The sequence below is a fragment of the Phyllostomus discolor genome, chromosome 1 (genome assembly GCF_004126475.2).
Source record: "Phyllostomus discolor isolate MPI-MPIP mPhyDis1 chromosome 1, mPhyDis1.pri.v3, whole genome shotgun sequence".
Taxonomy (NCBI): domain Eukaryota; kingdom Metazoa; phylum Chordata; class Mammalia; order Chiroptera; family Phyllostomidae; genus Phyllostomus; species Phyllostomus discolor.
Window position 1 is genome coordinate 193,760,599 of NC_040903.2, and position 26,397 is coordinate 193,786,995.

At 45.3% G+C, this 26,397-nt stretch overlaps 1 protein-coding gene across 1 annotated transcript in view; it reads right to left on the minus strand.

Annotated features, from left to right (window-relative positions):
• Positions 1–26,397, minus strand: part of MAP3K9 (mitogen-activated protein kinase kinase kinase 9) — a 77,573-nt gene that overhangs the window by 10,820 nt on the left and 40,356 nt on the right. The window contains 9 exon segments of the mRNA XM_028507868.2: positions 121–233; positions 1,646–1,714; positions 3,929–4,082; positions 5,465–5,587; positions 7,462–7,702; positions 11,368–11,543; positions 12,705–12,853; positions 20,943–21,009; positions 21,012–21,122. Coding sequence (XP_028363669.1) covers positions 121–233; positions 1,646–1,714; positions 3,929–4,082; positions 5,465–5,587; positions 7,462–7,702; positions 11,368–11,543; positions 12,705–12,853; positions 20,943–21,009; positions 21,012–21,122 — 1,203 coding nt within the window.

Below are 26,397 nucleotides of genomic sequence, written 5' to 3' on the forward strand. Positions count from 1 at the left end.
GAAATCTGAGTAAAAGAGGAGATGACCCCCATGAAGTTATATGAGGGCCTTAAACAGTCCTAGAAGCTTGGCCAACAGCTGAGAGAATGGGGACAGAGTCAAGACAAGGGCAATGCTTACCCATCTCCATAAGGCTGGTGAACCCCGGCAGAGCCGGGCTACTCCTCGGGCCCTTCCCCAGGTTGGGGGCGCTGGACGACCACTGTTTGTATCCATCTACCAGGGACTTGAGGCTAAATAAGGGGAAATGAGGGAACTGTTAATGTTGGCTACTTCCCTTACTCCACCCTCAGTTTTAGGAGTCTGTGGAAATGTGTCTACCTTAATTACCTCAAAGCCCAAGAGCCCTGGGGTACAGGCAACAAACCTTCCTGAGCCCACCTGCTTCATTCACAAAAGTGCACATGCTTCAGCGAGACCGAAGCAGTGGCAGGACCCACCCCCTTCGCATGCTGCTCGGGGCTGTGGAAGGATCTGATGGGCGGGCTGGAAAGAGGAGGGAAAGAGGAAGAGGCGCCCAGCACCTGCCGGGGTCTTGCCTGAGCCCATCGTGAGGGAGAGGCCATCAATACACAGACACCGAATACAGCACACTGGTGACATTAGAAACACTGCAATGCAGAAACTCGCAATGCAAGCCAAGCACCGGGCGGACGAGCCAGCAGAGATGCACCAGGTCACTCCATTCACATCATTTCTTGCTTTCTCCTTCCAAGCTTATGGCATGCTTAGGCAACTTTCAAAAACAAAAATCAGCCAACAAAGCTGCACCCACCCGGTGCACTTTGGGACAGACCTATGTGGGGAGCAGGTAAGGCTGCATTTGAGCCCTCGGTTTGTCTGGGGCTGGAGGGCGGAAGGACAGGAGCTCGCTTTCGAATCCCTGTAATCAGCTCACACTAGCAAGCCGGCAACTCCGGGACACAGACTGGGAAGCCCACCAACCCCCTTACAAACTGAAGGAATCAGGGGCCCAGAAGCACTGCTCTTTTCCCTTGAGAACAACAAGAGGAAGGACAGGAATCTCTGCTATGGCTGCCTTAGAGATACCAGGATCATAACCAGAGGTGGCTCTCATTTTAGGGCTGGAGAGAGCCATTCACCTAAAGTCCTCTCTTCCCAGCCTATCTTGAGGGCCAGAGAAGGACCAACTTTTTCCTGGACTTCAGATCTCTGTTTCAAGTGCTATCACAAATACCAACGAATTAAAATACATTCCAAACTCCAGTGGTGTAAACCAAAATACACAGCCAGAGAGATAAGCATGCTGCTAAATCCCTGGCCTGGGACTTCTAACTGGTAATCTTATAACAGTGCCTCCGGCTCCAGATCTAAGGAAATCCAGATTAGCAAAGTCAGAGCCAGCGTTACAGACCAAAGGAGAAATAGCCCAGCACTATCTCCCTAAAATTAAGGATACCAGGAGAACCCCAACAACTGGAGGGGCCAGAGAAGTGAAGAACAAGGTAAAGTCAGACCAACACAGGAATTTTCCCAAGGTGCACAACGGTACTGCTAAAAAAAAAAAAAAGGTTAGCATAGCTTGGCAATAACGAGGCTTGATGCTGTGGGGTGTGGCGTGAGAACAAGGAAATGGAAGGGGGAGTATTGCCAACACATCTGAAAGGGTGCAAATTCGACTCACCCCAAGTGGAAATGTGGAGATTCTGACGGGGTACTTAAACCATTAGCTTTCTCACGTCTCTGAGGGGATCTTCAATGAATAAAAAGGATCAGCAGTGGGCAGCAGCGGGGGCATCCAGCTCAGCCTCTCCCACACGAGACCCCTCAAGGCTGGACTCAAACCGCACGACCAGCCGCCCTCCCCCTGCCCGGGCATCAAAGCTCACACCATGAAGGGATCGTTACCAGATGGCCCTGCTGGAGTTGCTACAGACCAGGCAGAGCCTCCCAGTCTGTGGGACAAAAGTCCCGGGGCAGCGACAGCATAATTCCAGGAAGGAATCTTTGAACTCACAGATACCCGAGCTGTCTGCAGACAAATGCATGTTTCCTACAAATGTGGACAATTTTTTTTTAGTATGAGGAGCCAAATTCACTTAACATTACTACATTCAACATAGCTTTATGTCTTTACATATTTTATTTGGCCAATAGGGATTAAATTTAGAAACATTGTCACATAGAAGCTCTCAAAAACTCCTGACATTAAAGAGGTCTTTCAGCTGAGACTGGGTGGAATATATTTTATTTCTTCAAGAGGAAATTGAGAATCACGTCACATACTTTGAACTGCTTCAAAAGTTTTGAGGGCAAATCTATGTAAAGAGGAAGAAAATTCCAAAGTTCATATTTTGTAATGCAAAATAAACTTAAATTTATTAGCAAGACAAAAAAAATCTTTAAGGCTGAACCACAGAAACTATTGGGATCCACAGCCAACCTGCTAAGTCTCAACTGTAATCACACTAATGTCAGAAATATCACAGATTCAGGGCGACTGAGCTCCCTCTTGGCGCTGGCTCACTGCTACGGCAGCCTAGGGCTCCTGCAGAACTTAGCACAGCAGAGCAGCCTGCTGACCCCAGAGGGCTCGACCAATGAACCCTTATACAGCTTAGGTAGTTTGCCCTGCATATCTAAATTTTCTATCCCACGGTCTCTAGTGATTTCCAAAGCCTGGCTTCAAACAATCAAACCTTTAGGAAGCAAACAGTTATTCTCACCTTCGGCTCACATCTGACATAGGGAAACAGAATTGGACATGAAATCTTAGTGTTCAGAGGAATGCCAAGGACAACGATAGGTTCAGGGCACCTATAAGCCTAACATTCAACTTAGAATCTCTTTGGAAAGCCACTAGAAAGAAGCAGGATGCTGCTTATATTCACACAGGGAAAATTAAAAAAAAAAAACATGGTCCTAGATTCTAACACCAAGAGTAAGAAGTATAAATATTATGTTTGCTCTTCAGGTATGAAACTGAACTGCAGTAGAAGCATGGAAGAAGCATAGAGAATACTTACACATGCTTACTATGAATGAGCCAGCTAATCTTCCCTGGCACTTCACAAAGATGAACTTACTTATTCCTCCAACTCCATGAGATGGGTATGGATATAATCCCCATTTATAAGAAAACATAAAGTCCCACAGCTAGTCATGGGGAGCCAGGATTCAAACCCAGGCAGGCCAGGGTCAGCATCCAAGCTCTTCACTGCTGTACCACAGTCACTGGCCTCTGGAGGTCAAACACCAGGAGAATTTGAGTCGGGGGCTACAAGGCCACAGAGATAACATGAGCACATCTAAGGCACCTAGATTTGCTCTGTGCTTTGCCCAGAGGGGTGCTCACACCTGTCAGTGTGGCCACGGGGTGGGGCCTAGAAGAAGTTCCAGTGGTCCTGGAGTTCAAACTGCTTCACCAAGGCTGGATTATTCTGCCTGCCCCAGCTTCAGCATGAGCTTGCAGTCAAGACAGACCCATAATCCACTCTTCCTTCTCTTTCCTCCAAGCAGATGTTTTAAGGGGGAGAGCCAGATATAAGTACGATACTCAAACTGAACACTTCACATGTAGTTCATGTTTCAGGTACTTGCTGCTCTGAGAAGGATACCTCCAGGAGTCAGTGAACTCACTGTGGGCTAGATTCTGCCCACTACCTGTTCTGCTTTTGCATCTCGTCCACAGTCTGAGGCTGCCTCTGCACTGCCACAGTGAAGCTGAGTAGGCCCACGAAGCCTAAAATATTTATTTATTATCTGGCTCTTTATGGATAAAGCTTGCCAACCCCTGTCCTAGGAGGTTCCAGGGGAAAGGAGATTGGCAAACTCGGTTGTCAAGATCAAGAAACAGAATTTCTCAGAAAGAAGAAGTCAAACACAACAGAGAACAAGGTATTTCACATCACAGTTTTAAAAGGGTGTCCCGTCTTTAAATGAGAACTTCCCATCCCCTGGCTCTTACCCTTCATCTCCTGAGCCAAGCTCCTTCTGACCAAGCGTGCCTGGCCCCCATGTCCGTCCCTTCTTCTTGGAAGCCCTTTTCTCCTCCTCCTCCCCTTCCTCCTTTGGGATGACTGAGCTCCGTCCCCAGGTTTTGCTGCTTTCACCTGGTGTCACTGTGAATAAGAAAAGTTAGCTGGGATCTGGAAACAGACAGCACTCTGTCTGGCCCCCACCTACCGCCATTCCCACCCCAACCCCCGCCCTCCGAAACCAGCCTCCACCCAGCCAGACACACACATACACACACACGTGGAGCTCCTGGGAAGAAGTTAGGCTTCTTCAAAAACTCTGTGTCTAGGTGGAGCCTCTCAGCAAAGTAATGGATTCTCAGCCACCAACTATTGAGCATTCTCCAAGTACCAGACATGGAAACATGTCCTAGCTTCTCGTGAATCCAATATAAAGCTGGAGCTTGGGCCAGCCAGAGCTCAGACCTCCAAACAGACCTGATTTAAAGAATTTGTTTCATTGGGTGGAACTGGATTGTGGGGTGGGTGGTAGAGAAAAAAGGTAAGAGGAAAAAAGGAAAAAAGGAAGATGTGGGAGTGCAGAAATTTTGGTAAGAAAAGTGCTGGAAAGGAAGAAAATGAGGGTTTTGAGACTGCAGGGAAGGAAGTCAGGAGTAGGAGGGCAGGGGGAAGGAACAGGCCTAGAGAAACATAACAGATAAGAGGGGAAGAACATTCTTCTGAAATTGATACTTTAGAGCATGGGCTGAAACCCAAATGCTTCAGAGACTTGGCTTATACCATAAGTGAGTGAAGTGAGTCAGCTACCAAAAAATAGGGAGTTGAAGGAACTGAGGCAAAATACAGAGCATATGTGTGCCCTGAGTTCCAGCCAACCGTGGCCGCACGCACAAGGGAATCCACTGATTTGATTTGATTTTCCAAGGAAAGCCAGAAATTCAGGATTTTTTGATGAAATCTCTCTATCTTTAAATCAGGGAAACTAACTCATTCATAAACACACACACATATATGTGTATGTATGTGTTTGTGTATATATAAGTTCTTTTTAGTAAATACCTCTGTAAAAATAAAATTGGTCCAGATTTGACCTATCGTAAAATAGCTGGCAAGTTTTCTTAGAACCTACACTTTGAAAACACCCTTCTCTGGGACACATGAACAAAAGAAAAACGACAATGCCCCAAATATGGCAGAGCATAAGAGGTGTCCAGGCTACGGCACCGAACTGTATCTACATCACACACCGGTCTCCAAATCTCTTTGTACCCACAATACCTACAGACCCCTTTGCTGATATCTGACTAGGAGCAGGAGGTAGAGGAGGCAGTAGTAAAGCTAATGAAGGGAGACAAGGGGGAGGGCTAAGGTTTGCGTACATATGTGCATGTATATATACACATTGTCGAGGAGAGGTGGCAGAAGTTATGGATGGCGCAAGCCTGGACCAGTCGCTGGCTGGACAGAGTAGGGGACAGGTGCCCCTGGTGTGTTCTGGCCCCAACTAATCTGGGAAACAGTCTCACACTGGATGGCTCGAAGGCGAGGAATGATGGTGGGGCTTGCAGGAGGACTGGAGCGACTGTTGATGAGACTCTTCCTTTTATCCATGGTCGGGGAGGCCTGGACCGTGAACTTGTGCTGGAAATCTGCTTGGGGAAAGACGAAACATATGCATTTGCATTAGAATTTTCCCACAATCAAATTACTCCGAGAAAATTGACCCTTCCTGGCAGGCTGGAGGGACAGGCCCTCATTTCCTGAGAAACTCCTTGCTCACCCGGGAAATGGTCTCTTTCAGAATCCTCATCTCTTTTCCCAAAAGATGGCAGGAGGCAAGATGAACGTACAAAGAGAAGGAAAATGCCTTATCTGAGTGAAAGTCATTAGGCAGTTTTCATAAATGCGTACCGGTGTATCAATTACGTATTTAGAATAGTCTTTTTTAGATCATGAGAGTAGTTGATTTGTTCTAGGAAATCTAACTTTAAATCCTTCTCTTTATATAACCTATTAGTGCACGCCCCCTCTTCCCGGGGACCAAAGCAGGCAGACGAATGCTTCTCACTAAGTGTAGGCAGCAGGGTGAGTAGTAAGAACTAATCCTTGGTGGGAACCTAGGGAAGTAAGGGACATGGGGCTAATGGGCCAAATTCTGAGGCATTCCAGAGGCAGCTGTGGTGCGGCCCAGGCAATGTACAACTTATAGCTCTGAATGTGTATCATTCTCCTCACCCATCAGAGAGGTACAATAATTACAGCTGCATGTTGGCACCTAAGTCTCCCCCTAGACCAGGGGTGTCAAACATTTTCACCAGGGGCCGTATCAGCCTCGCAGTTGCCTCCAAAGGGCCGAATGTAATTTTAGGACTGTATCCATGTCACTACTCCTTAACTAGGGGCAAGGAGCTTGGCATTGCAGCCAGGTAGAAACAAGGGACCAGGCCAGATTAAAACAAGGTGGAGGGCCCAATTCAGCCCGTGGGCCTTGTGTTTGCCACCTGTGCCCCACACTGTGATCTCCCTGAGGATGGGAACTATCACTTTCCCGGCATGCAGCAGTATGCTGGCACGTGCTGGATGCTCAAGAGGTGTTTCGAGACTCTGTTTCCTGAAAAGAAAAAAAAAAGTACGACAAGGGCACCAGTAAACGGGTACCCTGAACACATTCACCGACTTCCACTAAATGAATTCTGTTGTCTGTACTTAAGCCACTTTTTTTTTAATTTTTAAAAATTGATTTGAGAGAGAGAGAGGAAAGGAGAGTGAGAGAAACATCGATTTGTTACATCCACTGACTGATGCATACTTACTGGTTGATTCTTGTATGTGCCCTGACCAGGGATAGAACCTACAACCTTGGCGTATGGGTATGATGCTCTAATCAATTAAGCTCCCTGGCCAGGGCTGGTTCCTTAACTTCTATTAAGCTTGCTTCCTGGGGCCTTAAGGACTTTAATCTACATACACACTTGAGCACCCATCTCCTTTCATGGCTACACTGTACCCCACAAGATTCTAATTCACGGTTTCATGTTTTTGCATTTTCCCAAGGGTGTGCCTATCACAAATGTACTTGTATTCAGCTGATGTGTTTCTGAAAAGGTATGTGTAAATCACATTCTTACACATGAATCCTTCTTGATATGAATTATTTTGCAGAGACAAGAATTCTCTTGCTTCACACGTCCATAGTCTGGAGTTTGTGTTGCCCCCAATCACTTGCTTCCTTCTGGTGTGCCTAGCCAGAGACCATGCTTCTAGCAGCCTGGCCCATGCTTGCCTGTCAGGTCCGTCACCAGTTTGTCTTCCCTTCATATTCTGCGTGTAGTCTCAAAAATTCCCCTGGAGTGGGGTAGCGTCCAGCAGACCAGTCTTCCCACTGAATAGAATGGCCCTTTCCAAACTGGCTCCCTGTTGAATCTCAGGGTCCCTTTTTTCCAAGCTCAGCCCCGGGCTCCCAGCACCCCGCCACTCCAGCCCATGCCGGGCTCCCGCCTCCCAGCAGCCCCTGGGCACTCACCAGAAGGGAGGCTGATGCGGTTTCCATCCTTGAGCTTCAGCCGGTTCTTCCGGAACTTGCCCTTGCGTTTCTTCACCCGGGGCTTCTCTTGGCACAGCTGGTGGATGATGATGTTGAGCTCCCGTTCCAGGATGTCGATCTCCCGCTCGGCCAGCTCCTGCTCGCGGCGCCGCAGCAGCTCCTCCTGCGTCTTCTGCTGCAGTGCGGCCCGCGTCAGCTCTTCCTCCCAGGTGCGGAGCTCCTGCAGGGCCAAGACCATCTGTCAGGGCCCAGGGCCCAGGGGCGAGGTCCAACCTGGAGAGGCTCCAACAGTGCCCACACATCAAGTGCCCCACGGGGAGGGCTGCACAACAGTTAGCTGGTAAATGGACCCCTGACCACCTGGTTGGTGGGAAAGGAAGGCTCAGAACAGCCACACTGAGGATACAGCTCAAGTAGCCACAGGCCACGCTGGGACTGATAGTCCCCGGTTGCTCCTTGATTATTGATTAAACTTGCCTGTGACTTAGGAAAAAAATGGGGGTTTGGGTAGAAAATATAATATGTAGTTAAATTTTACAGACTTGGTTCTATTTTCATTTTTCCCATCAAATAAGAAAATTATTTTTAAACCAGAGGTAACTTAATGTGATCTAGCTTAAAATGTGCCCACGTAAACAAATCACCCTCCAGACACCATCTAGCATTCAAATAGAAGTAAACAGACTTCCAGCGTGGCTGTTCAAATGGCACGTGCGGTGCACTGGGTGAGTGAATCCACCGAGGCGTGTGCTGGGAGTTCTCAGCTTATCTTAAAGGAGAACCATTTGCTCTGGGAAGATGGTGAGAGCGCAGCAGAGAGAAGGGAGAACATTTCCTGACGTCTGTGCCAGGCACTTGCTCTCGGACCGCGCCACGTCAGATGGGCAGAACCTCTTCCCTGCCTCCCCGCTACCCCTCTCTGTGAGGTCATCAACAAACCCAGCATGGACTCCTGGGAAGGGGTGGGAGCTATGGACTTGGAAAACAGGAGAGAAAACAGGAAACAGAGCAAAGCATGTGCATACAATTTTAAAATATGAACCCTAAACTGTTAACACTGGGTACTCCAGGCCTAGGACTAAAGTGGGGTGGGGAAAGGAGAAAATTTAAGAAGCTTTCATGTCAATAACCTGAAAGAATCATGTCTAAAAAAGTGGGAAGTTTCTTCAATGAAGAAGCCAGAGCAACACTTCTGTGGTCAAAACTTAAAATTCTCAATGACGTGCTGCACTAGAAGTCATTCTGGACTAAAACAAAATACTGTAGATAAGGAACCTAGAGCTATAGTTAAAAAAAAAAAAAAGTACGTGAACTCAGACCGGGGAAGCTGAGCAGCAGGTAGAGAGCGGAAGAGAGAACGGTGATGGGAATAAAATATCTGCAGGTAGGAGCTTTTCATTTGGCTTGTCCTCCATTCCCAAGAGAGTATCAAAATAACCATAAAAGTAACAGGAAGAAGAGAAACGAGAAGAAGAAGCTTTGCATCTAGAAGACTGTCTGGTACACGGGAAGTGCTCAGTAGTTGCCGAATAACTGTCGAGTCAATGAATGAATAAATGAGAAAGGAGGAGATAGAAGACACTTTTATGAATGCAATCCTTCTTTATGGAACATAAATTCATCATAAGTATCTACAAGATGAGCTTGAACTTTTGAGCTTGAGGAACTAAGTAAGCTCCAAAGAGATTAACTGGGCACCTTCCAGATCCTTGGCTCCCCTGTCCCACTACTTTGTTTTCACTGTCAGGAAAACAAAACCGCATGGAAGATCCAGAAAAGTTATTGCTGATTGGTTGACTTTGCTGCTAACTGGGAAAACTGAGCAGTTCAAGACAACATCAGCCTTCCTAAGTCTGTTCTCCTGCATGCTCCTGTCTAAGGGGTGGTTTGAGTCCAAGCCCTTTCCTTTAAGGGAATTCAAACCTCAGTCCAGAGACCAATCCATGGTCATAGAACCTAGAAGCAGCAGGTTGAGCCAACCTGAAGAATAACTTGAGTCACATAGGAAACCAGGACATTTACAGAGTACTCGCCTATGGTACCACATACCTGGAAGACCCTCACACATGGTAAATCCCCTTCTTGTGAAACACCTATTTAGGGATCAACTTCACAGTGTGCAATTCACATTTCCCACGTACAATAACGTAAGAGGAATCCCTCCAGAGAGAGAACTCATTATTCATCTTATCCTCACTTGCCCAGCTATGAGCCTTGTATTGAGAGGCACCACAGCATGGTGGTTAAGAGCAAGAACTCCGGAACAGGCTGCCTGAATTGTGGCCTCGGGCAATTTAATATGAGCCTCATGTGTGATATGGAGTTAAGAGCGCCGATATCACAGGGTTGTATTACATAAGATAATTATTATCTTATTATGTAAGATTATGTAAGAATTCATATAAATGACTTATAACAGGCCATGGCACATAGAACACGCTCTACAAATGTTAGCTCTTAGGGGAACGGGTTTGACTTTTCCTAGTAACTACTTATCGACAAAATCCAACTTTCATTTTTCTTACTGGCTGGTACCCTTATAATTTCATCAATCAAAAGAAATAACCAAGAGTCAGTGATTCCGAAATCTAAAAAAAGGCCAGCAACTCTGCTGGTCTTCTATTACGAATAGCATTCGTACTAGGAACAGCCTGTTTCAATCATCCTGCTCACTGGCCAGTGCAGGTCCACCCTCTCTCCCCCGGATCCCTCAGCATGCGTCACAAGCTCACTCCGTTCCCCTGCAGAAGGCTTGTTGACTTGTCAAACAGCACCAAGTTTAGGATTGCTATGTTGAATAAAGACTTCTGTCTTTTTAAATCAGCTCCAGAAATTACATTTAAGTCATTTGTTTAGGGAAACAATAATGACACTGGAAAGAGGATGGTTCTGGAATCAGAAGACCCAGGTTGAAGATTCTGTTCCCCTACTTACTAGATGAGTCACTGACCCTCGGCTCCGAGCAGAAAAAGACAACACCTGCCCCACGTGCTGGTGGCAGGGGCCATAAGACTCCCGGATAAAATGCATGAAAAAGTCTCATCAGACCTTTCAAGTGAAAGAACTGGGAAGTCACGAAGACATGTATAATTTTAGTTACTATTGTTTCATATTGCTTCCCAAATTCCCATGGTGGGGAGTGGAAAGGGAGAAAGAAATTAGCCAAGTCTGTGTATAGACATCCCTCTGCCCCGCGCTGCAGCCCTTTGACTTAGTCCTGCCTCTGCAGCGCAGCTGCTTTGATTAGCTGCACCTGGGTGGACACTCGCTGCGCCCAGGGCCCAGAGAGGGGCCCTTTAAGGAACGGCCACCACAACAAGAAGATGGATATCTACTTGGCTCTGTCTCTGAACTCCCCAGTTGGTTTGGGCTTTCAGCGCTTTTCATAAAAACATGAAAATGCCAAACATTTTCAGGCCCATGGTATTTTTAGCCCCCATGCTATTTCTGATTCTGATACCAAAAGACACTGGCAAGATGTTCTGATAAATGTTCTCAATGTTAAAGTGTCCCTGTATCAGGTTAACCTCTAGAAGTCCCTTGCAAAACCAAGAAATGTTTCTAGAACCCTACCGTATTTTCAGCTGGGAAGGTGAGACACCACGCTGGTACTTGCCCAGTGGTGCTGTCCCTCCGGTTTGGACAACGAAGACGGTGTGCTCAAGGAGAGCTTTGACCAATGACTCCCCCTACTTATCCCTGCCACATCCCCAAAAGAAAGAAAAATTCTATACCACTTCCGGTCACACTTGAGGCTGGAGAATTCTTTCCACGCAGAGCCAGGAAGGAAACCAAGCAGGAAGGTTGGTCGGGCCAGGATCTGTCCAGAGGCCCCACTAGCGAAGGTTCACTGACTCAGTGCATGCCTTTATCTTTTTTTCTTACCTTTTCTTTGGCCCTGAGTTGGTCAAACATCTCCTGAATCTCATGTTTCCAGTCATCCTGCAGGCAGTGGAAGGAGTCCTTGGGCATTTCAAAGAAACCAGACTCCTCTATGGTAGTCAGCTGGTCCAGGATATTTGTGAAGGGTGGTCGTGAATGGGGGTCGGGGTTCCAGCAATCTTCATGGAACACGTGAGCAGACAAAAAGCATAAACAGACAGAGGTGAACTTAAGATTAGGATGCTGAGTGACGTCATTTCCAAAAAAACTACCTCTCATTTTTTTCCTTCAGGAAACAGAGACTGGCGTTTAGGCCCACAAACGGGACCTAGGAAGTAAAGCAAGGTGCTCCACATCATGACTGTCAAGAGTGAATTTGAAAAGAAAATGCAGCACTTCTGTACCCATCCGACAGTTACTGTGGAGTTGGCACAAGAAAAGCAAGTCCAAAGTTCCCTTGGGTGAAGTTCACTACCACAATTTATCAAGTTACTCATGATTCCAGTCCTCACAATGGGTAACACCTTGGGCCTCAATTTCCCCAAGCACTGGGGTGGGAGTCAGGAAAAGTGAATTCTTTCTACTCTCAGCTCAGCCCTAACCAGTGGACTTTAGTGGCCTATGCTATCCACTTTGCCTCTCTCAACTTAGGGTTTCTCACTTGCAAAAGCATAGGATCTGACTACATGGTCTTTTAGAGTTCCTTTCTTCTCAAGTGCTCTTTATTTCTATATGTAAGACACTCAGAGGTTCTGAAGCAAAAACTGCTATATGTCCTTAATTTGTATTAAGTACTAATATAATAAAATACTATAGTGATTTTCAAACTTTTTCATCTCATGGCACACATACACTGGTTACTAAAATTCTGTGGCACATCAAAACATATTTTTTGCCTATCTGACAAAATATATAGGTACAATTTTGATTGATTCACACTGGATGGCTATTGTGTTGGCTGTTGTCATTGTTTTATCTGACAATTTAAGGGAAAGGAGGTCAGTGCCCCTGACTAAGTAGCAGGTACTGCACGTTTTAAAAATTTTTGCGGCACACCAGTTGAAAGCACTTTAGTGCTGGATGGCAGGCTTTAGTTACTAAGTCGAGATCGACAGTCACTGGGGATGGGCAGAAGGGACATGACATCTAAGACATCAGTGTGTCAGGGTGCGGACATCATCCTGGAGCAGCTCTTCCAACTGCCTACGGCATTCCTCCCTGAGTGACTGACACTTCATCTCCTCTTTCAGTGACAGATCCTGCAGATCTGGCCAGAATCCATCGAGCGCTGATGGGAAGGTGAACTGCTTCCAGTTTTGTTCCGGCCAGGGCTCACTTACCTTCCATGAGTTTGGCAAAAGGTTCTGGGCACGTAGAAGGGATGGGAAGGGCGAGCTTGTTCATGGCCACTCCATACGCGACTGCTAAGCCGTCGATTCCTCGGAAGGGCACCTCGCCGGTCAGGAGCTCCCAAAGCAGCACCCCATAGCTAAGGAGAGGAAGAAGACAGGAGCCCCGTAATCCCCACAGGTGCAACTTCTCTGAAATAGCTCAGGGGGCCTGGCTGAGCATCCCACATTCTCTCCAGGATGTAGGGAGACTAACAAAACAGACATACTAATGTGTTATAAAAGGGAGACCACACAGCCTGCGGGCTGAAAGCAACACCTCTGGAATCAGGCACACTGTTTCAAAGTCCGTTCCTCACATTCCTCACCTGTAAAGGGCCAATGACACTGGTAGCCTCTCAAGACCGTCATGAAAGTAAGTGAGCTATTCTAGTGTTTAAATCAGTGCTCAAGGGCCACAGCTAGTTTGTCGTTGTTATTATTAATGTAATGAACTGGGACAAGGGGGAGCATGCCCAAATACATTTTTTCTGTTTTAAAAAACCTTCAGCTTCAGTCTCAAATATACACTTTTTTAGCTTTAGAAAAGCAGAGTGCTGACCATGCCAAACAGATTTTTTTTTCTTGTGAAAAACTTCTTTACTGCTCACTGGGTTGAACAGATTCTTGCCCCCATCAGTGAGTCCTTTATCGACACCTCTAAGTCAAAGGGGACAGGGTCACCAGGGTGGCCTGCACCAGGGGACAGTGCAGATCGTCGGCTGTGAGCCTTCAGAGTCCCCTCCCACCCCTGCAAATCCACAGGTCCTGGGAGTCACAGAATGAGGAGCACAAAACTTAACGGAGTAGTTACTTTTACCAATTCATAATCAGAACCAGACAAAATTACAGAGCCGTCAATCCTTCCAGGAATAAGTCAGGACAAGAAAATGTGAGACCATGAACAGTTGGAACGGTGTCTGTCCTTATATTTTTAACACAAGCCTCAGAAATTTGAATACTCATCAGTAGTTCACAATGATACAATAGATACATCTATTGTATCATGGTAACTTGCACGTGCAGGGTGCTATGCCATTTACAAACATCATCCCGAAACCCCTACAACAAACCTGCAAGATGTTTCATTTTGCAGATGAGAAAAGCGAGTTTCAGATAGGCTCAGCAGCACAGTATTAAGGGTATACGTGAAGTCAGTCATGGTGGACCCTGGACCGACTCTCAATTCTTTCTCTCTACAATGCCCTTCTACCATTTCTCCGCCTGGTAATTGTCTTCCACTCTAATAGTCTAACAGCCTTTCAAGATTCAATTCAAATGTACCACCATTTACTCATTTATTTTAAACATCTACTAAATATATAGGCATCAAGCCAGGCACTGGGATACAGGATGGAACACAGACATCTAATCCATGAAGAGATTAGTGAGAGGAACAGAAAAAAAAACATCAATTAGAATGCAGAGAATGAGTCACAACAGAGACACTATGAGAGCGTTAAGGGGCGGGGGCGGCGGTCATCCAAACCAGAAGAGAACAGGGCAGGAGATTGCTAAACCTTGACTACCGAGTGGAGGAAAAGTCAGTGCTCCAGAGACAGGGATCAGCATGTACAAGGGCATGAACTCGCCTTTAAAGAAGCCCAAGTGGCCTGGTACGGCTCCAAAGAGCAGCAGTGTGCCAACCAATACACTGGACATGGGCATTCCCATACATGGGACCCTCAGTGTGACCTGGCCAGTGTCCTTGGGCAATGGCTTTACCTCAGTGACCCCTCTCCAAATACTATTGTTCTCTTTATGTATCTTGACAGAATTAAAGGCTGGTAGACAGTTGCAGGTCTGGTCTTGTCCCGTCTAGACAAGGAGTCAGATTTTAGAGTGAGGCTGATGGAAACAATTGGACACTCAAGGAAGCCTTCCCTAACACCCCCGGGTGTTACTCAGACTTCATTTGGGCTGACATGTACTGTCGCTGTTTGTTCACCAGCCTACGGGCTCCTAGAGGGCAGGGATAGTAGTTTTCAATCTGCATTGCCAGGGCCTTGCCCAGGCTCTGGTACCTAGTAGGCCCTCACACAGTGCGGGAGTTGGTGGATGGGTATGGGAATACGTGGTGAGATGGTCCTGCAGGGTGCACTGGGTGCCCCGGAGTAAGCCCAAATGCCACCAAGAATGGCACTATTCTACTTCCCGTCAAACCTTTCGCGTGACTCACCCAGACAGTGGTCATGCTGGGCAGCTTCTACCAAATGACCTCTAAGAATTCTCAGCACTGCTGATTAGATACCTAGGTTAGAGGGACTTTCATAAAAACCCAAGTCCCAAAGAACCCCCTTCTCCCTTCCAAGCAAAGATGGCTGGTGTCTGAAACCTAATCAGCTGGAAAGACGGTAGAGTGCTTCCAAGGTCCAAACATGCGTCCTCTTCGTGTCCTCGCACAAAGAGGTTTTCAGTGATGGTTTTCACGTGGAGCCCCAGGCGACCCACAGAGACACCTCGGGTCACCTGGGAAAGGAAGGAGCCAGGCGCCCGCCCCTCCCAGCGTCAACAAGGGCAGCTCTGCTCATACCTGGCTTGCTTCTTTGCTCTTAGGCATTCCACTCCACTTGAAGGGCTCTACAACTAAGTGAAATAAGAGGACTGCCACTCAAGAAAGACTGAGACAGACTGGAGCGAAATGCCTGCTTTACCACTTGCCAGCGGTATGACCTTGGGAAAGCAAGTTCACGTCTCCCAACCTCAGTTCCCTCGTCTGTACAATGAAGACAACCATCCCTACACCTCACAGAGAGCTGCAAAGAATATATAACAACTTCCCCTCACCCAGAAGTGACCATCTATGGCTCACAAACACTGTGTCTCCCCTTGGCAAAGACCTGAAATGAGAAAGTGTCTGGTGGGATTTGGGGAGAGCCCACCGTGTCTAGAGAGAGCCTTGTTGAAGGACACTGGCCTTCTGGGAACTAAACCAATGAAGGTTTTCCTCTGCCAGTGTTCCTGTTCAATTCTGTAACAGAAGGCAGGCGATACAAATGCAGTCTTGGTATTCCTTTCACAGAAAGAGAGTCCAAGAAGGAAACTGGAGAAACACACGTTAGCTGGGCCTGAGCCCCAGGGAGAAGTGGGCAGGAGCCCTCAGTTCTACCTCAGGCTTAGCCAACTTTGTTGCTCTCCTGGGACTGAGAAAGGGTCACGAGGGCCTTTCAAGACCATTTACAAGCAGCCTGGAAGTACCAGCTAAAACACTGCCACAGAGCCTCTCCCCCACAGAGAACTGGCAGCTCCCACAGCCCCACCAGTGATTTCCCAACAGTCCTCATGCCTAGCTCCAAGCCCTCGGGGAATTCACTGGGGTGTCATTCATTAGCCACCTCCAGAGGTACAATAACCCTTTCCACTGTTTGGTATGGTCAAAGGTGGGGGAGGGATGATATATTTTTTCAACTTGAAGCAGAAATGCATCAGACGCACAGCAACTGTACACCTGAACTGGACCAGGAGTATTTTCTTACGAACCTGTGTTATCATCTCTAAGTTAGAAATAACCTGTTTATTAGAGATAACTGTCAACTCAGGGGTCCATGCTCTGAAAGGAGTGGTGGCCCTTGAATGGGCTGTTGCACTTAGGAATCAGCTGCAACCCCACATTCAGGAATCACACTGTTTCTCTTTGGAAAAGACAACTGAACTTACCATATGTGAAAACACTGTAAACTGTAAAGTAAAGTAACCTACAATTCTTCTTGTTGTTAACTAGACCTCTTTCAAAATGATGACGTATTTAATAACACATATAAGTAATGCATATATTAATATTTCTGACAATAAATATTTATTGATATGCTCACATGATATTATATTCAAAAAGTATCTTAATAAACAGATCCCATTTTAAAGGATGGGTGGATGAGCATGTGATTAGGAATAAGCATACCAAAATATCAATATAGGTTATCTTTAGAAGTAGGTGATTTTCATTTGTTTATCTATATTTCTAATTCTTTTCTATCGTGAACACATTTTACCACTGTAATTTTTTTAAAGATTTCATTTATTTAAGTTTAGAGAGAGGGGAAGGGAGGGTGAAAGAGAAGGAGAGAAACATCAATGTGTGGCTGCCTCTCATGCACCCCCTACTGGGGACCTGCCCCGCAACCCAGGCACGTGCCCTGACTGGGAATCGAACCGGCAACACTTTGGTTCTCAGCCCACACTCAATCCACTGAGCAATACCAGCCAGGGCTTACCACTGTAATTTTAAAAATTTATAATGATCAAAAAAAGTCTCCATTTCATCCCCCATGTAACAGGCAAATGAGATCAAACACGTACAGCACTCAGCATAGAGCCTGGCCAGTGAGCATCTGCAGGCGGCAAACACTGTTACCAGTGTGTGTGCATTGCGAGAACAGCAACAGACACAGGGCTTCTTCTGGTAAAGATACAAGGTCATTTGGAGCCAGTTGGGTGAGTAGGCTTGAGGAGGGAGGGATAAAAGGCCCATTTAATGGGTTCAACAGATGGTGTCCTAGAAAGAGATACTGCGGCATGGAAGCTCAAAAAGCTGAAACAGAACAGGGTGAATTATATTTTCAAACCATATTTATCAACCAACCTGAGTCAGGAAGCTTAAGTCCTGGGAATAATTCTAACCTAGAGACCAACGAGCAGAGCAGACTGTATGACAAATTCTAAGACATCTCATCCAAAGTCTCGTTGTTTGAAGCTTACCTCTAACCTACTCCCCCCTTCAGATAGTAGAATAACATCAGATGCCTCTCACCTGAGGCCCCACAAGCCTGCTTTCAGGATCTGTAATTTAAGGGCAAGACCGAGAGGTCCATCTTGGAACAAGGACACTTTGGGTAAAGGTTGAAAGGTCCTGCCTTGTCCCTCCACAATGGGCACAGCCCTGCAATGGCCTTGCCCTTCTTTGCCTGCCATTTCTCTCACTGTGAGAAGACCCTACATTAGGCATTTGGGTTTTCCCTTCCCACTAGGAATGTACCTGGATACCGGAGGCAATTCTGCTCAAATCATTGTAGCAGCAGAAAGCTTTGGAATGTGTGACAAGAAAACTTGAATGAGTTCAAGGTCAGGCTGGGAGAAGAGGCTAGCAGGAACACAGAAAGTAAAAAACAATCATAGAAAGTAAAAAACATTACTGAGAAGTTATGTTTTCCCATGAAGAAGAAAGGTAAGAGGAAGCTGAGTGTGGCAAGTGGTTGGTTAAGTGGTCCCCTGAATCCATTCTCTCCCTCTTCCACAGCAAGAGGTTTAGCTGGACACATAGTGTCCAGCGGGAGCCGGCACTCGTCTGCCTCCTGGGGGCCAGGTGTGCCCACATAACCCAGAGCAGGCAACGGGGGTGTGCACAGAGGAGATGTGCCCAACTTCTGGGTCATCTCCAAATTAAAGACAAACTGTTTGCCATGCATAAGTGCTCTTTCCCCTTTTTTGCAGACTATTATGTAGAAGTAACAGTCACTCAGATGTAAACATTCGGATAAAGGCGGTGCACGGAGGGACCTGAAAGATCCTGGGTTCCCGAATGGTCTCAGGGGTACAGCTGCCCCACCAGCCTGGACTAACTGGACTACTCCTTAAAGGGAATACGCTTCTACCTTACTTAAGCCACCATACCAGTAGGCTTTTTGTAATAGCAGCTTAGTTTAGCTCATATATTAACTACTCATATCAGCCTATGGACAAGCAATGAAAAGTATTAGCTTGAAGCACATGAAATTGCTGTTTTTATAGGTCAAAAACAGTTGAGTGTCAGTATACAAATCAATCTAATGAGATCTGGTCAGAGGTTTTAAATAAAGGAAAACTCTTTTCTTCACAATGGCTACTTCACCCTGTATTTAATGTGTGTTGAAATAAGGTTCAATATCCAGAAGCTACAAAACATCAATGAAACAAATTAGAGGCCTAAATAAATGGACAGATGTTGTTCACTGTTCAAAGACTTAATATTAAGACAGTAATACTCTCCAACTAGATAGCCATATACAAGAAAATCAAGTTGGACCCCTACCTCACACCACATACAAAATTAACTCAAAATGGAACAGAGACTTAAATTTAAGAGTTAAGATTATAAAACCCTTAGAAGAAAGTAGGCATAAATCTTCATGACCTTGGCTTTGGGAATGGTTTCTTAGATATGACACCAAAAGCATAAGCAATCAAAGACAAAATAACTTGGACTTCATCAAAATTACAAATGTGTGTTTCAAAGGATACCATCAAGAAAGCAGAAAAAACCCTCACAGAATAGAAAGAAAATACTGCAAATCATATATCTGATAAGGACTTGTGTCCAGGATATATAAAAGTATTTCAGAATTTCAGTATTTCAACATAAAATTTTATGTATCCTAATTTTTTAAATAGCAAAAGATTTGAATAGACGTATATCCAGAGAACATAACAAATGACCACTAAGTACATGAAAAGATGTTCAACATCATTAGTTAGTAGGGAAATACAAATCAAAACCACAACAAAGTACGACTTACTACGTACTAGGATGGCTATAGTAAAAAGACCATAACTAGCGTGAAAAGAATGTGGAGAAACTGGAATTTTCATACATTGTTACTGGAAATGCAAAATGGAATGGCCAAAGTGAAAAACAGTTTGGTGGTTTCTCAAAAAGTTAAACACAGACCTACCACGTGACCCAGCAATTTCACTCCTCAGTATGTACTCAGGCGAACTGATAACATGTTCACACAAAAGCCTGTACACTAATGTCCACAGCCAAAAAGTGGGAACAACCCAAATGTCCATCAACTGATGAACAGTAGATAAACAAACTGTGGTATACCCATAAATAGAATATTATTCACCTATTAAAAGAATGACATTCTGACACATGCTAAAACATGAATGGACCTTGAAAACATTACACTAAATGAATGAAACCAGTCAAAAAAGACCACATATGATATGAACCCATTTGTATGAAATGTCCAAATAGGCCCCACAGAGGCAGAAAGTAAGCTAGTGGTTGCCAGGATGGGTTAGGAAATGACTGCTAACAGGTGTCAGGTTCCTTTTGGGGGCAATAAAAATACTCTGAAAATAGATATTGGTTATAGCAGGTTGAATGGTGGCCCTAGAAAATTATGTCCATGTCTTAATATCCAGAGCCCTTATTTGTAACAGTCTCCTCTAGAGTGTCTGGTGGGAGTGTGGCCCTGCTGACACTCATTATAGACTTCTGGTCCCCAGACTATAAATTTCCATCGTTCTAAGCCACTGGGTTTGTAGTAGTTTATTACAGCAGTCCTAGGAAACTAGTAACAATGGTGATTGGTATAAAACTTTGTAAATTCACTAAAAAACCACTGACATACTTCTTAAAAGGGTAAACCTTATGGTACATGAATAATAGTATCAAGAATGCTATTTAAAATACACACAAGTACCCAAGTTTACTTTACAACACAACAGAAAACAACAACTTCACAGACTGAAGTACAGTGATAACCTGTAGTCCTCTCTCTTGCACACCAAGGTGATGCCGCTGTCTCACAGCCACGACGATGCCTGCTCGCTCTGTAGATGCTCCTCCCATCACTAGGGACAAGAATTTTAGATCCATGTCCTTGTGACCTCTTGGGCTGGCATTTACTAGGGGGATGGCTGGTCTGTGACTCTGCACTTCTGGGAGCATGCTTGAGACCTGTCTTTTCCATTCTATGTCCATATTCAACAGACAGACTAAAAAGGTTAACCAGCTAACTGGAAGTAATCATTTCCAGCCCACCAAGAAAAAAGAGACAGCACAAAGAACACTTATCAGCCCAGGAGCTACTTATCGATCCAGCAATAAAAGCTACTATTGCTAAGCAAGCCAGGGTGACCCTGGTGAAGGTCTCCAGGAGTGACTGAGTGCCCTCACCACCCTGCACTCAGAGATGGGAGTGCACTTTGCCCCCGGAATGTGTGCATCTTCCCTGGGAAACAATCACCAAAAGAGAGGGTCCTGCATAGATGTGTTCTTGCCACAGCTCTAGAGGGGATTTCTGAGAGATGAAGACTTTGGAAACTGCCCCCTGGCAACATGGAAATTAGTGTAGATTGCTCTGAAGGGGTCACTCAGACCTACTCGGGGTTCCTGGGAATCTATGCAACCTCAATTTTCCAAGTCCTGAGCGTGTGCACAGCCAAAACAGACCTGGGGAACACTGACCCTGCCCTTCTGGACCTTACCTCCACACATCGCTGCCTTTGGAAAACATGGAGGCACGGATGACTTCGGGTGCCATCCAAGCATATGTCCTGCCGCGCTCATCTTGGTGGTTCGGTGCCATTCCCGAGCCAGGCCAAAATCAGTGATCTTCAGAATCTTGTTGCTCAGGTCTCCATTCTCCACCTTCTGGAGGATCAATACTAGGCAAGGAAAGGAATAACAGAAGAAACCAGAGAGTCTGCATTAATCACAGGGAAACCACAAAATACAGAGCCCTCCTGCCATCCACGTGTCCTCTCCTGCAGGCTCCACCACGCAGCTACCACGGACTGACTGATGGTAGGAGCCACCACCTCTTACACACCTGCGCCACATCCATTTTTATGCCACGTCTTTGACAGGCATTATCTCCAACCCTCACAAGAGCCTTATGGGGTAGGTACAAACTGCCATCTCTGTTTTACAGAGGAAACTGAACTATAGCACCATTCAATACATTTTCCAAGGCCACCCAACTAATAAGCCAGGACTGAAGCTCAGGTAGCCTGACTCAAGAGCCTTCTCTCTTAACATTGAAACCATACGGCCCATTCGTGCCCTAGGAAAGGAGCTGTGTGGTCACTGCTTACCCTCCTTTCGAGGGGCTACTTGGGCTCCCGGTCTGCCAAGGCACCCACAGGGTATGACCACTCTCAGACCACAAGGAATGGAAACGCATGTTAGATTTTCAAGGTTTCAGTGTCTGAACAGTTTCCACGAACTAGTCAAGTTACTTTATTTAAGCTCTTAAAGAAACACATTTGGGGACAAAGAGATTTCCCTTTAACCCAGGAACTTAACCTACCCGTCGAGAACTGGCTGACAGGGTCAGAGGGCACACACATGCTCACACCTATGATGTTCTGGGTGAACATGGCCCAGGAAGAAAGAACTGGTGCACTGAACAGCGCCGTCTCCCAAGGTGTAACACCAAAGCAACGTGGTCCAGGAGCCATCTTGGCATTCCTAGGAGAGCAACTGAGGCAGCCACCTCACCCAGGACGGTTCCAGTGGCAAAGGTGGCCTTGTGGGAGCCAATCTCGCCCGAAAGGGCAAAAACACTAACTGACTACAGTGCTGTAAGCTAAGCCAAGGAACTCTGCCTAAGGGGGCAGTTGTCAAACTCCCTGGATCTGTGGAAGGCAAGCCTCCGTTTTCACAAGAGGGATGTAAGGCCCGGGACCAGTACAATCTCTTGTGGGCCGGACACTGGGCCATGTGGGATTCAGAGTGCTGGACACAGGATTTCAGGGAAGGAAGGAAGATTCTCTCTGACACTCAGAGAGGGTCAGGGGGGTCAGTTTTAGGGCAAGGGCCTTAGGCAGGTCCCTCAAGTCACATAACTGTACTCTTCCTGCTGTGCGTTCCCCCCCCCCCCCCCCCCCCCCCCCGTCCCTCTCCCCCAGCAAATGTCCACTGAATTGCTACCATACTGACAGGACATTGGCCGAGGATCTCTAAATCCCGGGTGCTTCTCAGAAACCATCAGTACAGAGGGATTACAAGCAGCCACGGGGCTGGAGGCACAAAAGGAAACAGTGCCAGCCACTCCTAGATCTAATGGACTAAGACTCCCTCCTCCACGCCCTCTCCTCCGACACACCCCTCCTGAGCTTCCATCATCCTGAAAGGGTCCAAGCCTCTGAATGCTTGGGCAAATTAAAAAACAAAACAAAACAGAAACCAAACCTTTCTCCATGTCACCTAACAAAAATCTTTTCAGATTTTTCTGTCTCTTTCCCCTTCTCCTCAAACAGATAACAGACAAATATGCACTCAGGTTGCTGACCCTAAAAGACAATGACACTAAAGAAGCCCACTGTTCCCTCTATAAAGGGGCCACCAGCTGCTGACCATTTCCCTCTGAGCTGACCTTGAACCAAAGGTTCAGAGGGAACCCTCCCCCTTCCATAATCCACCAAATCTCCAGGTGGGCTGGGATGGGGTGCAGTGGGGAGGAAGGTTAGAGTTTCAAGGTACATATGGAAGCATCTGAACTTCCTCATATTCTATGCTGGACAGGGAAGCAGAGAAGTTTAGATCCTGTTACAGGAAATGGATTTTTAGCAACTGAATGGCATACTGAAGATGATTTTTTTTTTAAATGGCAGAATGATGGAGATGGAGCAAGAATCAGTCTGGAGCAGTGGGTCTGAATGTAAAGGCCTATAATAGTGCAGGTCTAGCTCAGTTTCACCTAATCCCCACCACTCCCTGCTGTCTTACACCCAGCCGACCTCAAACATTTATCCCACCAGGGTGGGCCCCTGAAGGCATCTGAGTTAGAAATCCCTGCCCTCAGCCAACAGGAGAAGCTGTAACCAGAAGCCAGCTAATTTTACAGGTGACACGATACTGTATGATCCAGAACCCTAAAGATTCCACTGAAAAGCTACTAGAACTGATACATAATTTCAGTAAAGTAGCAGATTATAAAATAAATATCCAGACATTAGTTGCATTTTTATACACCAATAATGAACTATCAGAAAGGGAAACTAAGAAAACAATTCCATTTACAACTGCATCAAAAAAATATCTAGGAATAAATTTAACCAAGAATGTGAAAGGCCTGTATCAGAAAATTGAGATACTGAAGAAAGAAACTGAAAAGGATACAAGTAAGTGGAAGCATATACTGTGTTCATGGATAGGAAGAACTGACATTAAAATGTCCATACTAGCCAAAGCAATCTATAGATTCAATATAATTCCTATCAAGAGGCAAATGGTATATTTCACAGAACTAGAACAAATATTCCAAAAATGTATATGGAACCACAAAAGACCCCAAATAGCAACAGCAATCTTGAGAAAGAAGAACAAAACTGGAGGAATCATGCTACCTGATAACAAACTATACTACAAGGCCACAGTAATCAAAACAGCATGGTACTGGCATACAAACAGACATATAGACCAATGAAACAGAACAGAGAGCCCAGAATCAGCCCATGCCTGTATGGTCAATTAACATTTCACAAAGGAGGAAGAAACATACGATGGGGTAAAGACAGTCTAGTCAATAAATGGTGTTAGGAAAATTAGAGATGTGCCCCCCAAAATGAAACTAGATACCTTCTTACATCACATACAAGAATAGACTCAAAACACATTGAAGACTTAACTGTTAGACTTGAAACCTTAAGAATCCTAGAAGAAGCCCTGGCTGGTGTAGCTCAGTGGATTGAGTGCAGGCTGTAAACCAGAGTCGCAGGTTCAATTCCCAGCCAGGGTACATGCCTGGGTTCCAGGCCATAACCCCCAGCAACTGCACATTGATGTTTCTCTCTCTCTCTATCTCCCCTCCCTTCCCTCTCTAAAAATAAATAAATACATAAAATCTTCAAAAAAAAGAATCCTAGAAGAAAACACAGCCAGTAAAATCTCAGACATTTCTCATAGCAGTATTTTTCTAACGTATCTCCTCAGGCACAGGAAACAAACAAACAAACAAAATCAAACAAGTTAAGATTACATCAAACTAAAAAGCTTTGTCACAAAGGAAACTATCAAAAAAATGAAAAGACAACCCACAGAATGGGAGAATATATTTGCCAATGATATATCTGATAAGGGGTTAATTTCAAAATTTACATAAACATAAAATTCAACACCAAAACACACAATCTAATTAAAAAAATGGGCAAAGGACCTGAATAGACACTTCTCCAAAGAGGACATACAGATGGCCAACAGACATAGAAAAAATGCTCAATGTCACTAATCATCAGAGGAACGCAAATCAAAACCACAATGAGACATCATCTCACACCAGTCAGGTGGCTGTTATCAATAAATCAAAAGCAACAAGTGCTGGTGAGGATACGGAGAAAAGGGAACCTTTGTGTACTGTGTTGGTGGGAATGCAGGCAGGTGAAGCCACTGCGGAAAACGGTATGGAATGTCCTCAAAGTAAAAATGGAACTGCCTTATGATCTAGCAATTCCACTTCTGAGAATATATCCAAAGAAACCCAAAACACCAATTTGAAAGAATGTATGTACTGCTATGTTCATTGCAGTGTTATTTACAATAGTGAGATCAGAAAGTAGCCCAAGTGCCCATCAGTAGATGGGATAAAAAAAACACCTGTGGTACATTTACACAATGGAATGCTACTCCACTGTAAAAAAGGAAATCTTACCTTTGCAACAGCATGGATAGACCTGGAGAGTATTGTGTGAAGTGAAATAAGCCAGTCAGAGAAAGATAAATACTATATGATCTCACTTATATGTGGAATCTAATGAATAAAATAAACTAACAAACAAAACAGACTCATTGACAGAGAATGGACTGACAGCTGTCCCAGGGGAGGGGACTGGAGGGCTGGGTGAAAAAGGTGAAGAAATTAAGCAAAAAAAAAAAAAAAAAAAAAAAAAAAGAAGCCAGCTAGTAATCTTGGGAGATGGTTACAGCCAATGATTCTCAACAACAGTGTCCCGACATATTGGTATCAACCAAGCATCTATTACTAGTAATAATTATGGTTATAAAGTCTGTGAAAGCTTTATGTTTTCCATGTTTTTTAAAATTGAGATGAAATTCACATAACATAAAAATTAACCTGTTTTTTAAGGTTTTATTTATCTATTTTTAGAGAGGGAAGGGAGGGAGAAAGAGAGAGAGAAACATCAATGTGCGGTTGCTGGGGGCCGTGGCCTGCAACCCAGGCATGTGCCCTGACTGGGAATCGAACCTGCAATGCTTTGGTTCGCAGCCCACACTTAATCCACTGAGCTACGCCAGCCAGAGCTAAAATTAACCATTTTTAAAGGGAACAATTCAGTGGCATTTAGTCCCTTCACAATGCTGTACAACCACCACCTCTATCTGGTTTCAAAATACAGGGCCCAGCACAAATAACACCGCTTTTTTATCACAAAATCTTTTATTACAAAATCATTAAGCATGTAATTCTGTAACATAACAATATCACACTCAAGTACGCCATAAGCCATTTTAGGTGAAATGTGCAAATTAAAACTATAAATTATTACACCCATATTATTGCCCTACCAACCACACTCAAGCAGGCACTACATCTGCCAGACCCTGTATTTTCATCACCCTTACAAGAAAACCCCATACCCATTAAGCAACCATTCCCCATTCTTCCCTCCTCCAAGCTCCTGGCAACCACCAATCTGCTTTCTCTCTCTGCAGCCTTACCTAGTCTGGATATTGCACATAAATGGAATCATGCAGTAAGTGACACACATGGCTGCTGCACTGAGCATGTTTTGAAGCTTTATCCATATAGTGGCTGGGTCAGTACTTCATTCCCTTTTATGGGTGAATAATACTCCGTGGTGCGGCTACACCACGGTATGTCCATCCATCTGTCCATTGATAGACACTGAGGTTGCTTCCATCTTTTGATTACTGTGAAGATTTTGATTATTGTGAATAGTGCCATGAACGTGGCTGCAC